At 42.1% G+C, this 26,832-nt stretch overlaps 1 protein-coding gene and 1 pseudogene across 1 annotated transcript in view; one reads left to right on the top strand and one right to left on the bottom strand.

Annotated features, from left to right (window-relative positions):
- Positions 1-205: 205 nt before the first annotated feature.
- Positions 206-26,832, top strand: part of LOC126155433 (elastase-1-like) — a 33,152-nt gene continuing 6,525 nt past the window's right edge. Inside the window, exons 1-6 of the mRNA XM_049916228.1 lie at positions 206-253; positions 2,536-2,599; positions 8,312-8,504; positions 19,768-19,934; positions 22,673-22,771; positions 25,133-25,242. Coding sequence (XP_049772185.1) covers positions 206-253; positions 2,536-2,599; positions 8,312-8,504; positions 19,768-19,934; positions 22,673-22,771; positions 25,133-25,242 — 681 coding nt within the window. The remainder of the gene's footprint in view (positions 254-2,535; positions 2,600-8,311; positions 8,505-19,767; positions 19,935-22,672; positions 22,772-25,132; positions 25,243-26,832) is intronic.
- LOC126164302 (5S ribosomal RNA) lies at positions 21,490-21,607 on the bottom strand (annotated as a pseudogene).

Below are 26,832 nucleotides of genomic sequence, written 5' to 3'. Positions count from 1 at the left end.
AACACAGCGGATAAGTGTTTGATCCTATTTAATCTCGAGACGCTCCACAAAAGGCAAGCCTATCTGTATGTGCACACTGTTGACAATGCCGTCAAAAATCCGTAAGTGATAAGGATACCGCGTCACGCTCAGCAGCACGAGGCGCCTCTTAGCACGTATGCCGATAAATACGACACACGATGGAGCGCTGAGCAGTTGATTCGCGATGAAGCAGCTACTATGTGTCCTGCTCGCCTCAGTGGTGGCCGCTCAGGTCGGTTAGCACGTATTTCTACTGTCAGCTGTCTGTGTTGATCGGTAACATGCGGCCACGATAGTGGTTTTCATCAGGCTGCGTTCATTCCAATAACAGACCATAAACCTCCATCCATATACATTTCACAAAATCATATTGAACACTACAATGAACTGTCGATCGGTGCTCTTATTGACAGTCGGAAAAATCTGTGAGATAACTAATGCATGTATAAGTGACAGATACTGCAACTGATAATAATTATGTAGCTTAGGCGAAGGTACCCTTCTTTAACATAATGTAGTATGTATCGGGACTACCAGCGATTTTTGCTAGGTGAGAGGTCTGCACGGGATGCACTAAGTTTCGTGAGACCAACTGAGGAGCTGCTAGAGTGACAAGCAGCGGCTACGAGGTCTGGAAAGGTGACTACGGGTAGGGAGTGGTGCGCTGACCGCATACAGCATATGAATGGTGCCACTGACAGAGAAAGACTTGCCGGCCGTCGGTAGTAAATGGTGCGACCGTGCCATAGGCCGAGCTTTACCTTTTTAATGTTCATCCGTGACTCAAAGATGGTTACTTGAGAGAAGCTGGATGTGCATTAGTAAATACACTTTGCCTTTGGTGAATTCATGATTTGATTTTAACGTTACTTTTACAGTACGTTGATTGAATTACAAATACAATAATAACAAAATTTACAAACCAACTTTGATTCTATAAGGAATTGATGACAATCGCTATCAAATAGCTGTTTTGTCGCAAAATATTAGTCACAGGATGTTTCTAGAGACACTTATTAATCATTACACATTTCAGGCTCTGCCCATCTTCAGATGACATGGTGACAAATTGGTAACAGAAATTTTTTTTATAACCTTGCAAGTTTATACAAGTGTCTTAAAAGAGGACCTATATTAAAACATGGTTGAGCAACATAGACATTTAAAACAAAATACATACAATTTAGTGTAAAACGAATATACAACTCTGACTATAATGTCAGCTGACATCGAAAGAAACATAGAGTGTACTAGTCCACTCATCGGACAACTTTATGACCTAACATGTGTGCTGCTTGAAGTAGAGTGTTGTGGTTGGCAGGTAGTCCCACATAAGAGACATTTTTGGAAGGTGACAATCAACAGCCGTCAAGTAATGTGTATAAAATGCATGTTTGACCATCAACTGTTTTTATTTTAAACCCAAATGTCAACCGGTTTCAATCTTGAACCATGTTTACAAATAAGGGTTAAAATGGTTTAAGCCACCCCATAACACTTTAATTACTTAAATAATGTGTAGAGCATGTCATAAATATCAGTATACGACACAGGACTCTTATAAGCGAAAATACGAATACTAAATACACACAGAGCAATACTGAGAAAGATAGTCTTCATCTTCTCTTCTCTGCTGCCGTGTGTATTTGTACTTTTCGTATGTTTGCTGTGTCGTATATTGATATACATGCTCTACGTATTATTTAAGTAATGAGAAATGTAATATGGTGGCTTAAACCTTTTTAACCCTTACCCGTGAAGTTGGTAGAAGACTGAAACATATTGATATTTGGATTTAAAATAAAAACATCTGACGGTCAAACACACATTTTATGCACCACACAAGACATCCAGTTGACGCTGGATGCCGTAAGTGCTGTGGCGTTGCCGTGCGTGGCCGATACATAACTGCAAGTCGTAATAACATAATCTATTACAAAAGGTATGTAGATTTTCCTTACACTATCAATAGGAGTTAATGTCAACCTTAGGCAAAGACAAATTTAGAAGACATATAGGGTTTCAGTCCTAATCTGGATGGAGTAAAGTGCTACGACGCTACCACCTACACGTAATTACAAGTGGTAATTTCAAAACATATTACAGTATCTGACATAACTATAATATGTTTTGAAATTAAAACTTGTAACTACGCGCAAGTCATATACTTTAGCGTCATGGAATTCTGTCTTCAGCCACTCATTTGAGTTGTTGTGTCCGTCCTTCCCTGTATTCCTAGTAATCTATTTCGTGTCACAACCAGTGTGGTATCTTCGTGACGTCGATGAGGAGATACAGCAAGCCTAGGAAGTAACGAAATTTATCCCTACAATTTGTCTTCTATAGATTTTAGAAACGTTGGTGTAGCATTTCTAAGTAACATAGTACAAGAGATACATTTTTCACATGTTTCTCCATATGTTCTGTCTCATAGGAAATGTTTAACTCCATTTTACACTTGCGTAACATTTTTTTAGAATTTTTTTGTATTCTAAAACATACCAATTATTCTAGGGGCCGCTGGTGGAGAATTCAAGATCCGACTACACTGACTTTGCATGGGGCGACTCAGCAGCAGGTAAGTGCCCAAAACAATGTCAAGTCATTTTTAGCTGTCCTTGATGTCAGTCACTAAATACTCTTTCTGTACACCGATGTGAGTTATTAGTCATTACAATCCCTATTTACGGCCTGAAGATCAGAGTTTAATAATGATAAAACAGTGAACAAGATAAACTGTGTAAAAAGAGTTGATCGGGGTCTTACCTCAAATGAATTTTTAATGACAGTGTTGTGAGACAACAACATACTTTAATATGCTTTATTGGCTACTTATTGTGATAGAGTAGTGGTGAAACATCTGTCACGGAATCAGAAGCAACTCAGTTCATGTTGCAGGTGACTCCATCCGGAGTAAATTGCCGTATGTAATTACAGCCAATCGACTGAATGGTATCCTGAAAGCAACTACAACCATGTGCTGCAGCGAATTTTGAGCAGTTAGTCATTTGCTATCACGGTGACACTACACCCAAAACAAGGGAATATCAGGCACTCGTATTATGGCGGAACTATATCAGTGAAAACTATTAGATGCACCGATAACTCTCGTAACAAATAGTTCCTACTAGCGCAATTCCTAAAATAGGCACTCGTGTAATGGAGTTAGAGCGAGGCTATATTTGGAGTGAACAACAGACTTACGACGTCTCTCCCAAACTGCTGTTCGCTGTCCCTACACTGTGTCAGGCTTCTGAGCGTTCTTTTCCTTTTGAATTCATGATGGCTGACCATCTTTGCTATAGCCCCACACACAATTCCATTACCTTCACTACCAATCACTCTTTAGCCGAGGTTAATAGATCATGGCTCAGTGGTTGTCGTTTCCTGGGAAAATTATTATGAATACGTGGTTTAAGGTACATTGAACTGCAACTGGCTAGGGTGTGCCTAACCGAAGTCCTTTTCATTTGATGTTTTGTTTTACTATTGCTGATCTTCAAAAGTTCAGTTTTTCAGATGAATTCGAATTTTCCTTTGCTTTAGGACAACGCACGACTAGTTTAAGAAGTGACACATAGAATTTGTAGAGAGCTGTTGTGGATTTCCTTGTTTTTGTTTGGATACTTCAAAGGACTTCCGACAGGTACGAAACGAATAAAAGTCAAAGAAGAGTCTGTCTGTGGCTCTTGATGTGCCAAAGCTGAGATGTTTCCTATGCTAAGCACTTTCCTTCGTTCTGGTTGTTCATTTTTCTAGAGAAAGAAACGTTAAGTGGTCATCAGCTTACGTTAATGAAACTTTCCAGTAATTTCGCTGGAACATGACGATGATGATGATGATGATGATGATGAGCCGCGCGGGGTTGGCCGAACGGCTTAGGGCGCTGCAGTCATGGACTGTGCGGCTGGTCCCGGCGGAGGTCCTCCCTCGGGCATGATTGTGTGTGTTTGTCCTTAGGATACTTTAGGTTAAGTAGTGTGTAAGCTTAGGGACTGATGAGCTTTGCAGTTAAGTCCCACAAGATTTCACACACATTTGAACATTTTGATGATGATGATGATGATGACTGCATGTTTCTTCATGGCAGGGTGCAAGTCTTTCTGATGGACGCCATTTTGCCGACTTACGTGACCCTAGCCTAGCCCAGTCATCCAACATAGAAAGGGGACCTGCAGTGTAACGTGGAATCCGAACCACATGTTTTTCTTCGAGTATCCTCGCATCACTTAGAGGTGAAAGCTAAAACAAAATTGAAAATTTCCTTCTTCTGGCCGGGTTTCGACCCCGAGACCTCTCGGTTTTCAGGCATGCCCTTTGCCGCTAGACCATCGAGCCCGACATGACGATGATGATGATGATGATGGTGGTGGTGGTGGTGGTAGTGGTGTTATGACTGCAACTTTAATGGGACTTGATTCCACTGGAGCCTAGAAACAAAAGTGTCATGCTTAAATTTGTCGCCATTAGTATTGCGCTTCTTTATTTCGTATTTTCTTTCTTTATCAATGACCCAACAAGATGAACTTAGAAATCATTCGCTGAAATACGAATAACGTTTTCAAACAGAATACTACTTGGCATAATTATCTCCTCCCCCACACTCACACATGCATTACGATGCAAAAGGTAGTTATTAATCCAGCACTTGCACTTATTTCTATGGTTCCGTCTTTGTCTGTGTTGTCGATAGGATGTGGAACTCTTTATCTCTCTTCTTCGCCTGCGCTCACTGTGCTGCTGCCAAAGCGGACATCTTGAAAACAGTACTTCTGTCTAATACTGTGAATAGAATCACGCATTGGCACGTGTTGAGAAATAGGCATACAGCTCGCCTCTTCATGCATGTGAATCAAGCAAACGTGCACGGGGAATGGGTGCGGTGCCCAGAGGTCTGAATGTATCTTTATTTACGCCGCGAATGCGATTTTTCAATTAATGACATGGAACTTTCTTCGTCCCAACACCAGACCGTGGCTTTCTTAGAGCATTGTGTGTCTAATCCCTCTTCGAATTCGCCAGAAGCATCATGTATATTACCTTGCTGGTTACCAAATGGAAAGTGGAATATCATACAAAGAGTCCACTTCATTCCTTCTCAACAGAGAGTGGCACTCACTTCGATCGTCAGACAAGTTATACTGAGATCACAAAGGCTGTGGAAGATCTTGTCATGGAACTAGAGAAAAATTTCTTGAGCTGGCGTCCATAGCCAAGTCTTCTCTTTAATTTGGATGTATTTATTAGTCGAAAATCTTTATGCCTACCACAATCAGCTGGTTTCTCTCTATCAGCTGATGCATTTTGATAAGAATACTGATATAATTACGATTTTATACACATTTGGAAGGGAATCTAATGAATCATTTGGTTTTCATAGATATTGAGAAAGCTGTTGTTTGAGGTGCTCTGTCAATGTAACAGCCAAAACGCTATGTAAGAGGTATCATAAATCTCTACAATACAGGAGAATGTGTCGTTAAAGTAGGGAAAGAAATTTCTAGAGAGGCCTTCAGAATAACTAAAAGTCTGATGCAAGGATGCTCTCTGTCTACCACACCCTTTAAGAACCATATGGAGAAGGCGAAGGCATGGAGATTGAAGCAGGAAATCAGTGTATGTACGCACTTTTCTATGCAGAAAACGACGATGAGGATATGTCTTACATGCTTAGGAAATTGTTGGAAGAGTATAAAAAGTGGAGTTTGCAAATTAATTTTGAGAAGGCAGAATATCTATGTAGCCGAGAAGAGGGACAGTTATTAAAGTACCTGGGCAGTATCCTATCAAGTGACGGAAGATATGACAGAGATATACAACAACGAGTCAGGCAGAGAAGGGCAGCTATCCACAAACGAAACCCTGTACTTTGGACATCAAAAATGTGTTTAAAGGTCAAAATTCATGTATAAAACCCATCGCGGAACCAATAACAGGTTATGAAAGTGAGTACTGGGAACTCAAAGAAAGAAATAAAAATAGACTTAGAGCTTTAGAAATGGACCGTTGGAGAACCAGGTAAGAAACGAGAAAATAAGAGAAAGGATGCAAACTCATTATAGTATTACGGATAAAATAGAAAAAAGACATCTAGAATGGTTTGGGCTCGTCAAAAAATTGATGAAGGCAGATGGTCCAAGAGAGCACTTTCATGGCAGCCTTCTGGACGGAGAAGAAAAGGGAGACCACGGAGGATGCGGCTAAGTGGTATCCAAGAAGCGATGGAAAGAAGAGGAATGAAAGAGGATGAGGAAGGATGGCGAGGTCGAGGAATTTGACAACAGACGTGCCGGATGCGGCGACGGCTGTAGGACCCCCACAACAAGGACGAAGATTACTCATTTTATGTTATTTGTACGTATTGATCACTTCACAATAACTGTACAGACCGATGTATGTAGATTTTGGAGTGACACGTTTGACATGTACTGAGGGATGATGTATAGCAGTCGAAAATGGCTCCGCCGACCGCAGTGGCCAAGCGGTTCTAGGCGCTTCAGTTCGGAACCGCGATGCTGCTACGGTCGCAGGTTCGAATCCTGCCTCGGGCATGGATGTGTGTGGTGTCCTTAGGTTAGTTAGGTTTAATTAGTTCTAAGTTCTAGGGGACTGATGACCTCAGATGTTAAGTCCTATAGTGCCCAGAGCCATCTGAACCATTTTTGAAAATGGCTCCAAAGTTCAAATCACTGTAGTGGACGAAAGAAACATAGTTACAGTCAAATGGTGAAATGTTGTCATTTAGAAACTTCTTGATGGCTGTGATCCTCAGTAAAAATTAGAATATCAAATAGAAAATATTTTTCAGAACTTGACCAAAAGTAAACGTTACTTGATAAGACGCCCTGGTGCAAAGAAGAATTGTTGATTTGTGATTAGAAAGAAGTGTAGGGATACGATTTCCAGAGGAGAATCAAGGCTCGACAATGGTAAACAGGTTGAAATGGATGAAGTCTGAAGTGGAGAGCTGCATCAAACCTGTCTTAGGTCGGTATTACACTATCAAATTAGTTTGTCAAATATCTTTGTCCAATATCTTTGTCAAAGATATTTGATGATGTAATAGGGAACTTTGTCAAATGTTGTCCAATATTTGATCAAATCTAGGGCCTCGCTGTAGATTTGATCAAAGAAGTCGCTTGTCTTCTGTTCACTGCAATGTGACATGTTACCACATGGAGCACTAGCATCGCTGCATTCTGTCGTCTGTAGTGTTTTTATAAACATTGCCGGTAAATACAATTGGTGTGTCCCGACAACTACAAAATTAATAGGGATGTATGAAGCTGATGAGGTGCTTTACAACGTGAAGCACGCTGAATACAAAAATAGATTAGGAAGATTGGAGTCCTGACCTTACCTGACCTAACCCTCTCCTGTAGCAAGGAATCGTAGTGTTACGGTGAGCCTGTCTTCTGCAGATGTAGCAAACCTTAAGTGAATATTCTGGTTTGTGATATGAGGATACACTTCATTGAGCACATACAGAAGTGTATGCTCACCCATTCTTAAGTAATTGATGTACGACTTGACGTCCTCCACTATAAGGTCAGGTAACAAGTTTTGTTGAATGCTTTTATTGTGTCGTCCTAAAACGCACGGCTTCACCCAGGTATGTTTCCTTTTTTCCCCCGCTTCTCTTCTGCATGTGCACACAGTGCAATTGTGGTACATGCAACTGCTGCGGTTAATAACAAGTTGGTGTTGTCAGTCATCTTGAACTTTGGCGAAAAATATGATGACAGTATAATACCCCTTCTAGCGCTACGTCAAAGATTTTTGTCAAATATATTTGATGGAATATTTGATCACATCTTTGACCAAATCTTATACAAAAAATTTGATAGTGTAATACCGGCATTGAGATGGAAGACCTAAGCATATACTGCAACAACAACATCAAGAATTGAAAGGATATATTAAAAAGAGTGGTTACTTGCATGAAATTATTAGTAACAGTATATGCACGTTAGAGTTATTAGGCATTTCTGTTATAGCGATCTATCGTTATTATCTCTACCATCAACGTGCCAGGAGAAGTCACAGCAACTCACACTACATGAATTGTCAAAATTGGCCTACTTACCTTATAAGAATGAGATGGCTGAATTTTGCCCTTTGGATTTCGTTATTCGGGATGCGCAAACGCGCTAGTCAGTTTTCCTCTTCGCGTCCCTTTTACCCATCTGACAGCGGACATCTCCGTAGCGCGATAATAATAACTGTGCGGCAACACGGATCAAAGACGCCTGGAGGCTGAACGCCTTGAATCAGTTTTGCCGCACTGTAGCTGTTGCTGCCCACTCAGCTTCACCTGTTGCAGACGGCGCGGCCGTGAGGACGGGTCGCATCGTGGGCGGCGGGGCGGCGGCGCGCGGCCAGTTCCCGTTCGCCGCCTACGTCAACGTGGCCGGCACGACGGCGTGCGGCGCCGCGCTCATCACCGACGGCTGGCTGCTCACCGCCGGCCAGTGCATCTACTCGTGAGTGCGCTGAAAGAAAGAAAAAAAAAAAAGGACTGAGGCTTCACGAAGAAATTACCGAATGCCACGGAAATTGGTAGATGAGACATAGATGAACTGACTAACTATTACAGTTTCAGAAAAATTGGATGATTATTCAAGAGAAAAACCTTAACCAATTGAGCAAGTCAGCAACGTGAGCGTAGCTTCTGCGGCCGTTGTCATCTTCAATAAAATTCTTCAGGGTATCAGACCGCATCGTCTTAATTTAAAATGCGCCAACGTTTCGGCCAGCGTTGCAGCTAGCCTTCATCAGGGCCTGTTTGACGTAAGGCCCTGATGAAGGCTAGCTGCAACGCTGGCCGAAACGTTGGCGCATTTTAAATTATGACGATGCGGTCTGATACCCTGAAGAATTTTATTGAAGAAGTCAACAACGTGCTGTCCCATCTCTGGCCCTTAGGCAGGCAGTTATTCGCCTTGGCATTGATAGACACAGTTGTTGGATGTCCTCCTGAGGGATAGCGAGCCAAATTCTGTCCAATTGACGCGTTAGATTGTCAAAATCCCGGACTGGTTGGAGGACCGTGAACATAATATGCCCAAATTTTCTCAACTTGGGAGAGTTCTGACCACCTTGCTTGCCGAGGTATGGTCTGATAAGCACGAAGACAAGCAGTAGAAACTCTTTCTGTGCGTGGGAGGGCATTACCATGCTGAAATTAAAGCTCAGGATGGCGTGCCAAGAAGGGCAACAACGTGGAGTGTATAATATCGCCGCCTTGCCGCTGTGCCTGAAAGATTCCGCAAATTACAACCAAAGCGTTCCTGTTACGAAAGGAAATGGCACCTCAGACCATCACTCCTGATTGTCAGGCCGTACGGCAGGTGACAGTCAAGTTGGTACCCCACCACTGTCCGTTTCGTCTCCAGACAGGTCATCGCTGGTCATCGTGGACTGAAACCTCATTGACTGGAGTAGAACTGTCTTCAGTGATGAGTCCCACTTCAGACTGTGCCCCAGTGACCGGCGAAGACGTATCTGGAGACGCCACCGACAGCGGTGGGATATCAACGTGCCACCCGCAGTACGGTGCTACAACGAGGAGTGACGGTCTGGGACGTCATTTCATTTAATAGCAGGGTCCTTTGGTTGTCAGCAGCGGCGCCCATACAGCACAGCAGTACTGTTGACGATCTTCTCCGCTCCATTTTGACGACCTCCGTGGCAAGCCACCCAGGGTTTATATTTCAACAAGATAATGCCCGCTTGCACATGGCTAAAGTTTCTACTGCTTGTCTTCGCGCTTGCCAAACTCTACCTTCGTCAGCAAGATCGCCAGATTTCTCACCAACAGAGAACGTTTGGAGCGTGTGCAGGACCCTCCAACCACCTCGGAATTTGGACGCTCTAACGCGCCAATTGGACAGAATTTGGCACGTTACACCTCAGGAGGACATCCAACAATTCTATGAATCAATTCCGAACCGAATAAGTGTTTACATAATGGCCAGAGATGGAACAACACTTTACTCAAATATTCAAATGTGTGTGAATTTCTAAGGGACCAAATTGCTGAGGTCATCGGTTCCTAGACTACAGGTTACTTAAACTAACTTAAAGTAACTTACGCTAAGAACAACACACAAACACACACGGCCGAGGGAGGACCCGAACCTCTTGCGGGAGGGGCCGCGCAGTCTGTGAAATGGCGCCTCTAATAGCGCGGCCACTCAGCTCGGCTAACACTTTATTGACTCGCTCCATTGGTGAAGCTCTTTCTCTTCAATAAATCATCCAATTATTTTGATACTGTAATCATTTTTTGTCTCTACATGCACGTCACATCTAAAGATTTCCATTCCATTCGGATACTTCCTACGTGGTGCATCGTTTTCTTATCTTTTTTTTTTTTTTTATTAAGAGCGTAAGTTTTGCTCATCAGCTACATTTTGATATGTTTCGGAATAGGCATTCAGAAGAGTGCGATTTAAAAAAAAAAAGTACTGCTGTCCTTTTCTTCTTAACGAATAAAGTTACATGAAAGGCTATCATACTGGCTAATGTACCCATTGCAGCTAAACACACAAACACACACACACACACACACACACACATATATATATATATATATATATATATATATATATATATGTGTGTGTGTGTGTGTGTGTGTGTGTGTGTGTGTTTACAGAAAAAAATTATTTGTGGAGGCCAAGATAAATGGAAGAAACTATACCGTCAGTAGCAAAAGTACAGCGTGTGCCATCCAGGCACAAACGCTGCACCCTGTTATGGGCGGGAGAGTCGTATCGGTTTAAGCCGAACTAGACAGGAACATCCGTGGAAAAACACGGGGAGGAGAAAAGTATGGAAACACGAAAAACAACACACTATCAAGAGTAATACGGTGCATTGGCATCCAAAACAGCTTCAGTTCGTCTCAGAATGGATATGTAGTGGTCCTGTACAGTTTTAAACGGAATATTATATCATTATTTCTTGCTAACTAGCGGCAAGTCCCGGTAACGTCGATGGGGGTGGATAACGATCACGCATCCTTCTATGAAGACTCAAGGGCACCTGTCGACATAGAACACAGCATCACCATTCGGGAACAAATATTGTACCATGGGATGGAGCCGATCATACAAAATGGACACACAGTCCTTGGCAGGAGTTTGACATTTCGGAAGCCATGGGGCCCTCGGAATACCCAAATCAACACTGAATCCCCACCATATTTCACTCTTGGGACGAAAAATCAGCTAGAAGTTGGAAACAGTATGAAACAGCGCTCGTCCGACCAAACGACATTCTTCCATAGCTCTACAGTCCAGGTTTTATGGCTTCGGCACCACGTATTTCTATTACGGGCGTTTGAATCATTGAAGAGTGCTTTTGGAATTCTAGCCCACCCTGCAATTCTTATTTTACGGACCTCCCTATCTGTTGTTTTGGTGCTGACAAGATTCGCGAGTGCGACATTCAGTTCTTCAGTGCCTTTCGTAGCCTTACGTCCTCTTATTTTTTCGCATACTCCTGTTCAGTAATAATCCGTTACTCTCACTCAATACGCACATTCGTGCGTTTTGTGGCTTATCGGATGATGTTTTTCCCCACTTCCTGTATGTGTTGTGAATCTTCGATATACCAAACATTTCGGCTACCTTGCTTACGGAAGTATGCAGCACTGGAGCACCAACAATTTACGGACGTGCGAACAGAATGAGCTGTACATAAGGCATTCACAGCAACACAGAACACGTTTCTGAGCATGACTGGCACATGCAGCGTAAGGAGAAGAATGCGCAAGTGCTGCTCGTGGCCATTACAACAGCGCAACCTGCGAGCTTGGCTAACATCTGTATTTTTGTTGAAGTACACATTTCTCGCGGTTTCCCGTATTTCGATCTATCGCCTGTAAGTGCGAGAAAAACATGATCACGGACCTTAGACCATATGCACCTGGTCTGTCGAACACATAGGCACCCTGAAACTTCCTGGCAGATTAAAACTGTGTGCCCGGCCGAGACTCGAACTCGGGACCTTTGCCTTTCGCGGGCAAGTGTTCTACCATCTGAGCTACCGAAGCACGACTCACGCCCGGTCCTCACAACTTTACTTTTGCCAGTATCTCGTCTCCTACCTTCCAAACTTTAAAGAAGCTCTCATTATGGGCATACGCACCCTCTCACAGCTCGACTGGTTCATGAAATCATCAATCATGATTCCATATAAAACTGTCTAGGATTGTTTGTAACAGTGGATGAAGCGTAGTACTTAACATCTAGCAATTTGACAGCTCTACATGAGCTATTGATCTATAAGTGAATTCAGTTGGATATGTCATGCCAGCTGAAAAGTTATGACCTGTGTTCCTCTCAGTATGGGGGCCATTTTAAAGGCTAATGGTGGTGTTACACGACATTAGCGTGATCTCTCATGAGAGCCACTAAAGTTTTATCTGTTGGTTTATTTATTCAAGCATTTACCAGTTTTCAGAGGTAAAACTTATGGTTAGATGACGTTCATTCTTGTTTCTATATTTGAAACAACGTGTTCAAAGGCGTCTCTAATCACTTCTGTCGCAATGGGATCTTAAAATGTTTTATTAAAGTATTTCTTGTCAGCGTCTGCATTGAAACGAGAAAAATTAACTCTATAGAAACAGTTCCTCTTCTAGATTTGACGTTAATCCCAAGACGGAACTGAGCACACGTTATGAGTCTCCAACGGATCAATATTATTGGTTTGAAGAACAGAAAATTTACCCCACGAATATATTATACGCCAAATCGCTGGTTGTGAGTCGAACAGGAACAGCGTCTTTTCCCAACAGGATGACTAACGTTCTTGTTAAATGGCGTGGGTTCGCTTCTTATGTGGCATTAAGCACCTTATGCAGAAATGGCAGGCATATTTGTCTAAATGAGGAAGATTGACAAAAGTAGCTGTTATCCCTTGAGAATCGAACGTACATACCAATTTTCTTTTTTTCATTTTCTACGCAGTGGAGTAGGGTCTTCGTGATCCGGCCTCGGTTCTTTTAGATAAACAGCAGCGATGTGGTAGTGAAGCATCCCAGTTGCGGCAGTTGGCTTACAACCACAGCAAACGTCCTAAAACTCTCTATCGGATATGGGATATTCAACCCACTTTTAATTTCCGGAATGAGATTTTCACTCTGGAGCCTAGTGCGCGCTGATATGAAACTTCCTGGCAGATTAAAACTCAGCGCCGGACCGAGATTCGAATTCGGGACCTTTACTTTCTGTAAAGTTTGGAAGGTAGGTTGGTTGGTTGGGGAAGGAGACCAGACAGCGTGGTCATCGGTCTCATCGGATTAGGGAAGGATGGGGAAGGAAGTCGGCCGTGCCCTTTCAGAGGAACCATCCTGGCATTTGCCTGGAGTGATTTAGGGAAATCACGGAAAACCTAAATCAGGATGGCCGAACGCGGGATTGAACCGTCGTCCTCCCGAATGCGAGTCCAGTGTCTAACCACTGCGCCGCCTCGCTCGGTTGGAAGGTAGGAGACGAGGTACTGGCTGAAGTAAAGTTGTGAGGAAGGGGCGTGAGTCGTGCTTGGGTAGTTCAGTTGGTAGAGCACTTGCCCGCGAAAGGCAAAGGTCCCGAGTTCGAGTCTCGGTCCGGCACACAGTTTTAATCTGCCACCAAGTTTCACTTTTAATTTGTTTGGCAAGACCAGCGCTTTATTGAAGGGAACTGGCATGCGAGACATGGTCACTGGGAACGTCAGATGGCGAGGACGGAGCGGGAAGTGGTTCAAATGGCTCTGAGCACTATGGGACTTAACATCTGTGGTCATCAGTCCCCTAGAACTTAGAACTACTTAAACCTAACTAACCTAAGGACATCACACAACACCCAGTTATCACGAGGCAGAGAAAATCCCTGACCCCGCCGGGAATCGAACCCGGGCGCGGGAAGCGAGAACGCTACCGCGCGACCACGAGCTGCGGACAGAGCGGGAAGTCAGAGGTTACAAATTAACGCTCCATCCGAAGTCAGTCAGGCAGCACTTCATATAAATGAAGAGTCGCGTCACCGAAATATCGTGCAACGAGGACTAAGATATCGGGCACCACACTCTACAACTCAGTAGCCTAGTATCATTTTCATTTAGATAGATGCGGACTGTATACAAGGTGAACATTAATAAAACCGACAAACTGCACGGACTGATTCCTGGAAGTGGAGGAAAAAAGGTCCTATGAGCATGTGTCCGGACAGTGGGCGTGCAGCGACAACAAATCTTCCCTGCATCGCACCCACGTCACAACAGATGATAAAAGTGGTCTCCATTGGAGTTCAGGTGATAGGTATGGTAACGGTTGTCATGTAGGATAAACGTAATCGTACTTGGGCTTACACCATGTTGGCAGGAGCTGGAGCTTGTACTAGGATTCGTGTCAATAAACTGTAGAACCCAGTTTCCACAATGAGATTTTCTCTCTGCAGCGGAGTTTGCCCTGACATGAAACTTCCTGGCAGATTAAAACTGTGTGCCGGACCCAGACTCGAAGCACTTGACCAGGAAAGGCAAAGGTCCCGAGTTCGAGTCTCGGCCCGGCACACAGTTTTAATCTGCCAGGAAGTCTGTAGAACCTAGTCTTCCAAATCTAGTGTACGTACACTCCGCCGCCTCCGTCCACGTTCTCCTGTTTGAAAGGACCCATGATCTCACAAACGCCCAAAAAGAGCTTGAAATGTTTTGTGATGTGGTTGGTGTCTATGAGGATGCTTTTTTTCTTGTTTTGTCATAGCCGTGCTGCCTCTCGACCGTTTCCATCTTCATGGCCGTACAGATACACCAGTCGCTTGATCCCCACATGAATAGCAGACCATTCTGCTGCTTACAGTACGCCGCTTCAATCACACAGGCTGCAGGATATGAGAAACACACGGTATGTGGTCAGAGGGACCTTCATTCGTCAGCGCTATCTACCATGGCAACGCTGCGTTTCCGGACACATGTTCATAGGACCTTTTATCCTCAGTTTCTCGGTTTTATTAATCTTCGCCCTGTATATGTACAATAAAAATCCACAGCATCGACTGCAAAAATAAAGAAGACTCAGTTTTTTGAAGATGTCACAGATTAAATTTCTTTGATCTATTCTGCCTGTATAAAAATAAATTCTACATCCGCAGTCTTTGTTACATATTAGGGTGAGAGTGTTCTTCCTTGCTATACTTTTTAGATTTCTCCGTCTAGCAGTCCTGTAATAGAAATTTAATACACAGGGTGTTCGGAAATTCTCGTTACAAACATCTAGGACTTGTAGACGGGACTGAGTAGATACCATTTTGAACAGGAAACCACGTCCGTTTCGTGCTACATACGTCTAAAAACTTGTTTGGTAGGTAGGTCTGCAACATGGCATTCATGGTGGAGGTGCTCACGTCGGATCGGCTGATGTAAATTGACGTCTTCCCTGCCTCTCTGACCTGGTTCGAGCCTCATTCACGTGTCCGTGATTGTTAGAGCAACGTGATTGATTACACGTTTGCGAAATACACCGACTTGAGCCTTCTGAATGGAGAACCTCACTGTAATGGAAGAGCTGCTCGTTGCCACAACGCCAACGCTCCAATCCGTCGCCGCCCGCGGTGGCCGAGCGGTCCTAGTCGCTTCAGTCCGGAACTGCGAGACTGCTACGGTCGCAGGTTCGAATCCTGCCTCGGGCATGGATGTGTGTGATGTCCTTAGGTTAGTTAGGTTTAAGTAGTTCCAAGTTCTAGGGGACTGATGACCTCACATATTAAGTCCCATAGTGCTCAGAGCCATTTGAGCCAAATCCACTCGGTCCCATACTCTTTTCGCCACAATTATGCAACGGCTTCGAGAAATGGGTACCTTCACCGTCAGCAGACGTGACTTTGGAGCTCCAAGGAGACACCGCACACCCGAAATGGAAGTTTAACTGTGAACAACAGTGTTTGTGAAAACCGATTAAGTTTCCTTTTTGTTTCTTTTGTTACTAATGAGTGGAATTGTAAAACAAGCTATGTACTGGGTCAGGCGTAGTGAATTACTTGCAAATGTGGTATCCTTAGTATCATATTTTCAAATGGCTATAGCACGGAAACGGTATGTTTCCGGACATGGGTTCCAATTCAGTGTCTAATGAGACCCCTCTATAAGTCCTAGAAGTTTGTAACGGGAATTTATGAACACCCTGTTCTTTGTTATTGCCTTTTTAAGTGATGGCAATCACTTTTTATATGCTGTAAGTCTTTTTCTTAAGTTACAAAAATTACTTCGAAAAATTAAAGATTTTTCCAAATTTGAAAATGTTCCGAGCTACAACATTATCATCTACCAAGAGAAAAATATTCGACTGAAATTTTAATAGTTTGCAGTCGAGAAAAACTCGTAAATATTTTATTTGATCGTCTATCTGTTACCTTATTACTCTACCGCACACTAATAATCAGTAAGAGCAATCAAATTATGCATAAATATTATGAAAAACCACCTACAAGTCAAAAAAAGTTTTGAAACAGATGCTACTGGCAACAAACACAAATTGGCGTTTTGAAGACGGGTCAAGTTAGCAAGTATTATATCTTCAATGGTAGAGATCTTCTTCTGTTTAGAGGCATAAGATGTCGCAAGACCGACGAAGTATAGCTTAACTGTCCAATGCCATAAATAGTTCTGAAATATATAGCATTTTAGTCACCATAAAATTCTGTACCTGAAGAATTAGCAATATATTCCAAATGGTTTTGATATGTTATACAGCACTTAAATGTCTAGAACGTTAAATATTTACAAATTCTACGCAAAACGTACTGATGTCTAATAACAACTTACGTATGTAGAAAATGGGGGAAACTGCTTATGACGGTCTCTGGCGTGCCTTCCTGTAAGTGATTCCAAAATCAGTCGCTACGGTGAAGTACCGACCAAAAAACGTCGTGCGTTCCTAGGTATAACTACCGTCTAGGTAGAATACTCTCTCTTACTGATTACATCATTCATATACCGGGTGATCAAAAAGTCAGGATAAATTTGAAAACTTAATAAACCACGGAATAATGTAGATAGAGAGGTAAAAATTGACACACATGCTTGGAATGACATGGGGTTTTATTAGAACCAAAAAAAAACAAATTTCACAAAATGTCTGACAGATGGCGCTGGACAGCAAAACGTCAGTGACTGCGCATGACAATCGCGTATAAAAGGAGCTGTAATGAGAGAGAGAGAATCAGCAGTCGCAGCATGTTGACGTCACCTGAAAAGGCGCTTTTAGTGAAGCTGCATTGTCAGAATGGGGAATTTGCTAGTTTAGCGTTATGATCCTATCGCCATAGGAAGGGGATTCGAACGGGTAAAGGTCGGTTGACAAATGCAGCTCTGGCGAGAATGATTTCGAAGTTCGAAGCAACGGGTTGTTTAGACGATAGACCCCGTAGTGGCCGACCGAGCACAAGGCGTAATGCTGCTGAGACAGTTTAGGAAGAAATGGAGACTGTGGCGGGTTCGTCTATGCACGGGGAAGTCAACGCTCGTGCAGTCGCACGTCGCACCAGCATTTCATACGCTACTGTTTGGTTGGCACTGAGGCGTACCCTCCGATGATATCCGTACAAAATCCATCGGCATCATGAACCTGGCGATTTAGTGAAGCGGAAGGCATTTGCGGTGTGGGCGTTTCAAAAGATGGCGGAAGATGACGATTGGTTGAGTAAGGTGTTGTGGACCGACGAAGCTCATTTCACGCTCCGAGGGTCTGTCAACGCCCACAACTGCAGAATTTGGGCTACTCAAAATCCTAGAACTGTCGTGGAAACTCCATTGCACGACGAGAAAGTCACGGTATGGGTTGGATTTACCACATGTACCATTATCGGGCATTTTTTCTTCGAAGAAATGCGTGATTCTGGTTTTGTAACTGCCACCGTTATGGGTGAGAGATATGCCGATATGTTACAGAATCGCATCATCCCCAGCCTGGCTGATAAACACCTGCTGGAACGTACGATGTTTATGCAGGATGGCGCTCTACCCCATATTGCTAGACGCGTGAAAGATCTCTTGCGCGCGTCGTTTGGTGATGATCGTGTGCTCAGCCGCCACTTTCGTCATGCTTGGCCTCCCAGGTCCCCAGACCTCAGTCCGTGCGATTATTGGCTTTGGGGTTACCTGAAGTCGCAAGTGTATCGTGATCGACCGACATCTCTAGGGATGCTGAAAGACAACATCCGACGCCAGTGCCTCACCATAACTCCGTACATGCTTCACAACATTATTCCTCGACTACAGCTATTGTTGAGAAATGATGGTGGACATATTGAGAATTTCCTGTAAAGAACATCATCTTTGCTTCGTGTTACTTTGTTATGTTAATTATTGCTATTCTGATCAGATGAAGCGCCATCTGCCGGCCATTTTTTGAACTTTTCTATTTTTTTTTTGTTCTAATAAAACCTCATGTCATTCCAAGCGTGTACCTCTCTATCTACATTATTCCGTGATTTATTCAGTTTTCAAATGTATACTGACTTTTTGATCACCTGGTACAATCTGCCATTTCAGAGTACCACAGATTCCTCTAATTGTGCATAATCCGATAGTTTCAGTGGATTCTTAACAAAATTAAGAATAACTTAATATATTTTATACAAAAGCAACTTTAATGTTAGAACCTTCCATACTCTTTAGATTTAAGTTTCTGAGCTCTTCTCTTTTATCTCAACATACTGAGATAATTTTATGCTACGATTTTCAGTTAATTAGAGGAAAGCTATTGAATGGATTGATCTCAGAGTTGATAAAACCTTATACAACCCAATATTATTACAAAATATTGTACATTGTACTGGAGTTCACAATGTCTGCTTACTTATTTGGGGCCTAACCCTATTCATTCCACGCCAACTAATGTTTCGTTCTTTCGATCGCTGCGTCCTGCAACAAGCTATTAAATTCAGCTTGCACAAAGCTACAAACCAACTGTTTTCTTCCTTTGTGGGCACCCTAGCTCAATGAGAATAGCTGGTGTCATGATTTTGGAAACTGTGTTCCTGTTTTTCATTCCTATTTTAAGTTTGGTTACCCAGGGTTAAGCTGAAACAAGAATGATAAAGGATTTTGTTCCTATCGCACAAGTATAATTGAATTCACTGGCGTTTCGTTTCTTTCTATAGTGACATCAGCAAAAACGCAACATATAGCCTTATGCATTTTTTCAAAACCAGACTAAATATAGAGCTGAACGGAACTTAATACGTCCTACAGAAATAAATGGAAGAAAAATGTGGCGACAAACATTAAACTTTTCCACTTGAAACAGCAAGCGTGATTCGCTAACCATTTTCAAGAAAAGTCTCCGACATTATCGTTATAAATAACCTTCCATATTACCACGATTTCCTCCCTATTACTTACATTACACCTTCTGGGATCACCTGCAACTTTGATTAACATCATGATAGCGAGAAAAGTATTAGCTCTCTCCAAGGAACTTGCGCAAGCTGCAGTTACGAATGCCAAGTGCAGTAGAAGCAGTGCATCGCTGCTAACACTTTTCCACGTATTCGTAAACAACTCTGTTATATTTCCTAGTCGAGCAGGAACACACACACACACACACACACACACACACACACACACACAAACACACACACACACACACACATTGGCTCATCCTGTATTGTTTTGGCTCACATTACCACATTGGTGATGATCATCGGCGGTGCCGTATTGGGCCCTGTTTCCGGCTAACACGCACTGTAATTACCGCAGGTACATGGAGTGGACCATATACCTGGGAGTAACTGACCTGGTAACGACGGACGACTACTCAGTGGTCATCGTGACCAACTCAGGGTTGGAGCATCCCGGCTATGACGCCACCACGTTGAGGCACAACATCGGACTCCTGAGTGTGCCCGGAAGAGTCTTCTTCAACCGTATGTATCGCATCTATCATTATTGTGTCACACAGTATTTCAATTAAACTTTATTTGAAGACAAACACGACTAGCTGCTTATAAAGACCGCTGTATACAAAACGGCGAGTGTTTCTGTGTTACATGGAATCTGTAATAAACGTTCTATGTTACTTCTGGTGGTTCTATCACTCAGCCGAACGGAGTGGCCGAGCGGTTCTAGGCGCTACAGTCTGGAACCGCGCGACCGCTACGGTCGCAGGTTCGAATCCTGCCTCGGGCGCGGATGTGTGTGATGTCCTTAGGTTAGTTAGATTTAAGTAGTTCTAAGTTCTAGGGGACTGATGACCTCAGCAGTTAAGTCCCATAGTGCTCAGAGCCATTTGAACCATTTTTTCTATCACTCACAGTTTTCCATGTGACCTTCTGCTTCTCGCATCTGAAAACATTTAGCTACCTCGTGAAAGTGGGAAGGGAAGATCAGAGTTCAGCTTAGCTTGCTGCTTACCCAAACGGAGCTGAAAATCTAAGCTGGTTGGTGTCCCATTCTTCGTTTTGTTACGAAACTAGACGAATGTAAAGCCTTATTTCATTCTTTATACGTCTAACCGGTGCTGACTAGTCAAGTAAAAACGTTTTAAATCGTATTAAAAGGCTGGTATATGAAATGATATTTTAAACTGATCTCTGGTATCAAAATGACCAGACGGACTGAGTCCTTGAATAGCATCTAGAAGTGGTTTACATTCAATGCTTACACAGAGTTTATGATAAAAGCAAAGTAATAAAATCGACTTGAAAAGTTATTCACTAATACGACTAAATTTAAACACGGCTAATTTCTAGCAGTTTCGATTATAATTACTGAAATATCACCATAGATTTTTGTTCACCTGTATGTTATTTTTAGACTTGATGTGGTATGTACTTTTGACGTCGGTGGATAGTGACCGTGGCCAATTCCGCCTGTCCATCTGTCGCCAAGTGTTACATGCATTTCCTTTAGCGTTTTGTTTTTGTCAAAGACCATCATCTAAAACAATGGTATCTCATTTTGCAGGTATTTTAAGAGGGCGAGGAGAATATTTGTCGGCCTCATATTGAGAAGGCTTTAACATAAATGATACTTCGTTTTCGTTAAGTCGGTACATGCTGCACAATAACACCAGTCAAGTGTCAATTTGATTTGTGGGATAATTTTTGTTGTAGAAAATTTTAAAGCAGTTTCGTGTAAAATTGACAAACTACACTACAGTGTCGTCGATGAATTCTTTGTTTCCAACTCTTTAACGTCAGTGGTAACTGACCGTAAGTTTCGACAAGTTTATAAGGAGTCTGCCCCTTCATTCTCAACTAAACTAAACTAAACTCCGTCCGAAGAGGCCATGAAGGTCCAACGGTACCGACCGGCCGCCGTGTCATCCTCAGACCACAGGCGTCACTGGATGCGGATATGGAGGGGCATGTGGTCAGCACACCGCTCACCCGGTCGTATGTCGCTTTACGAGAGCGGAGTCGCTACTTCTGAGTCAAATAGCTCCTCAGTTTGCCTCACAAGGGCTGAGTGCACCACGCTTGCCAACAGCGCTCGGCAGACCAGATGGTCACCCATCCAAGTGCTAGTCCAGCCCGACAGCGCTTAGTTTCGGTGATCTGACGGGAACCGGTGTGACCACTGCGGCAAGGCCGTTGGCGCCCCTTCGTTTTCATCAAGTAGTTAATTTAGCTATATGTACAACAGATCAAATTCACGATGAACATTTTGAGGTGTAATATGTCAGTTAAACAAAAGATGTACATACAGTTAATGAGTATATCCTTGTCTTCATTCTGTCCATTTGCAGGTCTGTAATTAACTTCTTATTCAAGAGCCGCTCTATGATATGTAAGAAATACAAGGAGAATGAACTTCAATACTCACTGGATAAAGCTGTTGCTTCCTGTCACAGTTATTTCTGTAGGAAAATAGCGAAGGAGTTTTATTTCACTCTTTCCTGTGTCAGCCTCACTGGAGGGAAAAGCAGATTACTTTGCTTCTATTACAGTATTTGTGAATGTTTCTTTTGCTATCAGATTATCACGTAACGTGAAACCGCCACACAATTCTCATTATTATATTTTGTCTAATGAATGCACTTTGCCTAAGTGAAGTAATATTTAAAAATATTGCAAAGTTGAGTAAAATATAAACTTATTGATGTCTATGAACGTAAACTTGAAAATTTGTTTCATGCCCATTCAAGCTGAAAGTAAACGTTGTAGCAGGTCAGTTATATCATTTACTCAGCTGAAGCTTTACTGAATATATTGACGCAAGAAGTTGGAAAATTCTAGAATGTTATAATTTCTTGTTGGTAACTGGAAATATGGTACATTTTATATTGCAAAAGTGAATAAAACGTGTATTTTTCAAAGTTTTCAGTCAGACCTTCATAAATTAGGAAATGACTTACTTTCTATGTTTATTTTGTCTAGTTTCTTTTCTTCTATTGCCAACGATAGTTGCACTATCTGATCAAAAGTCTAATTCCATTTCCTTATTCCAATAAAATGGTATACCATTAACTGAGCGAGAGCAGTAGTGAGACTATGACAGAATACGGTTGAATGCCGCCCAGTAAATTATATCAACGGCCTACTGCCACTTTCTTAAACAGAGAGGTGGAGAAATCAGATCCATAATCTTCAGACAGCTGTTTATAATCAATGTTCAAATGTTCAGATTTCTTCTGCACGCGCCCTTACCACCTCTGTTGCAGAATACGTGACGCCCGCGGCGCTGCCGCGGTACTCAGACGTGGACAGCACTTTTGAAGGCGTCGACATTATGGTCACCGCCTGGGGGGCCCAGGCAACAGGTGGGTCTCACCGAGTTTCGTAGTCAGCTCTGGCAGCATGTGCAAAATTTCTGCTCAGTTTTCTCACTTAATGTCAGTTTCTGTCCTAATTAACGCCCCGAAAAATTCCTGCCACCGTGTCCTAGATCACTAGCATACGCCTTTGCCGTAGCCCTCGACCCACAGGTAGCAAGATCGAATCCTGATCGCGAAATGAATTTTCAACAAGGGCAGGAGGGGTTGCGGCGTACAGGATTTTCATGTGCAGAATTAGATTCTGAACCTGTCCGCAGTATCTCATGGAGTGATGCCATGCGACAATGTGGAAGATTAAGTTTCTTCATAGTTGCAAATGTTTCTGAACGTGTCTAACTTTTTACTTAGCGAATACGCTTCTTGAAATAACAGTTTACTCTTTATTTGTATTGGATGCTGACATGGGGATTCTCAAACATTAACACCCAATTTTAATCTTAAATGACAGTGCACTTATGAACTTAAGTTTAGTGTATTCATTTCGACACCCGGTAGTCTTTAAGGAGGTAATTCATTTCTCTAACATGCTAGTTTACGCGAAAAGGAAGGAAGGAAGGTCAGGGTTTATCGTCCTATTGACAAATAGGTCATCAAATCGCGTATGAGGTTGCCAAGGCTCAATCTTAGGTCCACTGTTGTTTCTCGGATACGTAAACGATCTTCTGTCTAATACACAACAAGCAGAACTAGTTTTCTTTCTTGCAGATGATACCAGAATTTTAATCAATACAGAAACAGAAGAAGATAATAAAAGTTCTTAAAATTATCATTGATTGCTTTTCTATGAATGGCCTCACTCTCAATTTTAAAAAACATTTTCAATCCTGCACTTCTAGGGGTACTACGTTATATCAATGATACATGTAACAGTGCGAGAAACTTCAACACTTTTAAGTGTACATATTGATGAGAATTTAAACTCGAAAAAGCACTTTTAGGAACTCCCAAAATAAATTAGTTCAGCCACAGTTTCAAATAGAATCATTTTCAAATCAGTAAGTTGTCATATTTTGCATATTTTCATTCAATAACATTATATGGAGTAACGTTCTGTCGTAACTTGTCTTTAAAAAAGCAGCCTACATAGCTCATGGTCAACACAAAAGGTCTACTGCCATCTCTGCATAAGGGTTAGTTTTCACCAAAGTGAGGTCTTGCAGGATGTGGGTACTGCGATGTTTGTGTACATCCAGTTAAGGTTAACCATTAATATACACTCATCTGGAATTGTATTTGGTGCTCATTTTTGTAGACATCTCTTTAAGGAGTTGGGCATTCTTATTACTGCTTCACAGTACATTTATTCTCTCACGAAGTTTCTTATAAATAATCCACTGCAGCTCAAAGAGAACAATGATGTGCATAATTACAATACCAGAAGGGAAAATAACAATGATAACTCAAAATTAAGATTGTCATTACCACAAAAAGGGGTGCACAATGCTGAAACTCAAATTCTGATAGATTACCCATGTATATAAACGTCTGACAGACAGCAAAGTGAAACCTGAAAACAAACTGAAAAGGTTTCTCCTTGACAACACTTTCTATTCCGCAGGAGAATTTCTATTACAGTGACGTGTAATAGGTGATGGGTAGAAATTACTGACCTACATCCGTATATTAAAAAAAATAAAAAACAGCTTTCAAATGTTCAGGATGTTGCCATATTTACAAATTGATTTGTGCTGTGAATGTAAAATGACCCGTTCCACGTCATTACCATTTATCGTGGAAAATGATCCGTTGAACATGAAACTAACTAGAGACGGGGCCAAAGCTTGGACTGTTTTAAGCATGGGGAAGAAAGTATTTATATGGAGCGTTTGACAAAAATCACGGAAAAGTTAAATCTGAATGTTCTGACTCGGGTTGAATCGTTGTTTCCCTAAATTCAGGATCAGTGTGCCGACCACTGCGCCACCTCGCTCATTAGTAGAGTGAGAACTGGTACAGTGTCTTAGCTGACTTCTTTTTCATGCACCACATGCTTTTATTGGCGAGTTTTTCACTTTCTACTGTAATAGTACACTGATTTTCAACATGCAGTTAGCTTCCATGGCTCTGCAATGAAAAGTAATATCATCGGCCTTTGAATATTCAGTTTATTTTCTAGTTGTAGGTTCTGCAGATTCTCAGTTTGAAGGAATCCTCAAACAGTCACAGGAATTCAGTGTCTAAAATAAACCAGTGTTAAACTAGGTATGTATCAAGGTAGCTTCGTAAATCTATAATGGCTCGTTTGACAGCAAGTTACCTCAGTTGCGACATGTGTAGGATCAGTCGCTTGACCAGGCTTTTCTTGTGTAGTGTTGCCTAAGTTTCCACTGGCGCTCTTGTTGACAGGTGGTGCGGCGGCGCAGACCATGTGGTACGCTTACTTCCAACCGGTAGCCATCTGCAGCCCCGCCTGGTCCTACTGCGGCATTGGGCGCTACAACGAGGCCCTCTGCACGGTAAATACAGATGAATCACTAGTCTACGCCATCTGAAGACACCCCCCCCCCCCAATACCAAGTGATAACCTCACATGTTTACAGGCTGGTCCCAAAACTGTTAACTGGTAAAACAGAAATTCACTAAATACAGGGTAACTGAGTTGCCACCACTCATGGGTTATAAGTAACCCGCGACGCCTTTAAATACTACGTCCAAGATTTTCATATTCCCTCGCTAGCTACGTGCAAACTATTAGTCCTACAGAAAAAATGAACAGTAACTTTCTGTAGGAAATTTATGAAATGAAATTTTGTACGGGGATATGTTTTCGCTGGAGGCCGTAGCTTTGGAATCACTCAAGAAAAGTGCGTTTCAAGGTCACTTTTGTATGTTTTTCTTCAAAAACCACGTGCGATATTTCACATTCTCTCGCCCACTATGCGCAAGCTATTGGTCCTACATAAAAATGGACCATTTTGTAGGAAATTTAATGTAACTGTATTATGTACTGGGATACCCTTTCACTGGAGGCCACGGTTTCGACATATTCAGGAAAAACGCGTTTGAAGGTCACTTTTGTAAGTTTTTCTTGAATAACTCGAAAACCGAGGCATTCAGTGAAAACGTATCCCAGCACATAATTTAACAACATTAAATTTCCTAGAAAACGATCGCACGTGGCTTTCGAAGGTCATAAATCTAACGGCAGGGGCAGCTGCATCACCCTGTACAATAGTACAATTCAGCCATGTTCTTTGTAAAAATCATATTCGTATGGCAGATACATGTTATTTATACTGGATGACTTCGGTGAGTATGGTAAATCAAACGGCGTATAGATAACGCTGAAGGAAATAAAAAAGTGATATACTATTTTTCACAAAAACAAATGTTTATACATCCATCGCTACTTTCTGTAGTGCGAAAACGATAACATGTAAGAACATATAACTAATTAAGCATCTGTATTTGTTCTAGGATTAAATCTCATGATCCTTTAAATGACAGCATGTTCGACATCAACTGCACTGTTTATTATAATTTCCCCGATGCAATTTCGTCTTTAAGTCATCTTCAAGTGGTTCAACGGATATCAATAATAAACACTTAAGTTATACATTCTAACTTAAGTGTTTCTTATTGATTGCAATTTAACCATTTGAAAATGACTAAAGGTAGAAATATCAATTATGGAAATTACAGTAAACATTAGAGTCAACGGCGAACATATTTAAAAAATAATTCTAAAAAATTCATATCTAAAATGATGACATGTTAATTCTTTCATAGAGATGTTTCATCTACATGAAACACGTTGGTCTCTCCCTCTACATTTTTACTCCCCACACTTTACTCCAATACCAAACCGAAAGTTCCTTGTTACCTCAGAACGTGTGCTATCAACAGGTCCCTTCTTGTAGTGAATTTCTGTCATAAATATCTCTTTTCCCCAATTCGATTCAGTACCTCCACATTAGCTGTGTGATGTACCCGTCTAATCTTCAAGTTCTATTCTCTTCAATACTTACCGCCCTGTCTCATTTCTGTACAACGCTACACTTCACACAAACACTTCAGAAAAAAACTTCCTACCACATAAATTTACA

The sequence above is a fragment of the Schistocerca cancellata genome, chromosome 2 (genome assembly GCF_023864275.1).
Source record: "Schistocerca cancellata isolate TAMUIC-IGC-003103 chromosome 2, iqSchCanc2.1, whole genome shotgun sequence".
NCBI lineage: Eukaryota > Metazoa > Arthropoda > Insecta > Orthoptera > Acrididae > Schistocerca > Schistocerca cancellata.
The sequence above is the reverse complement of the archived record's forward strand: the minus strand, read 5'-3'. Positions and strand labels throughout refer to the sequence as shown.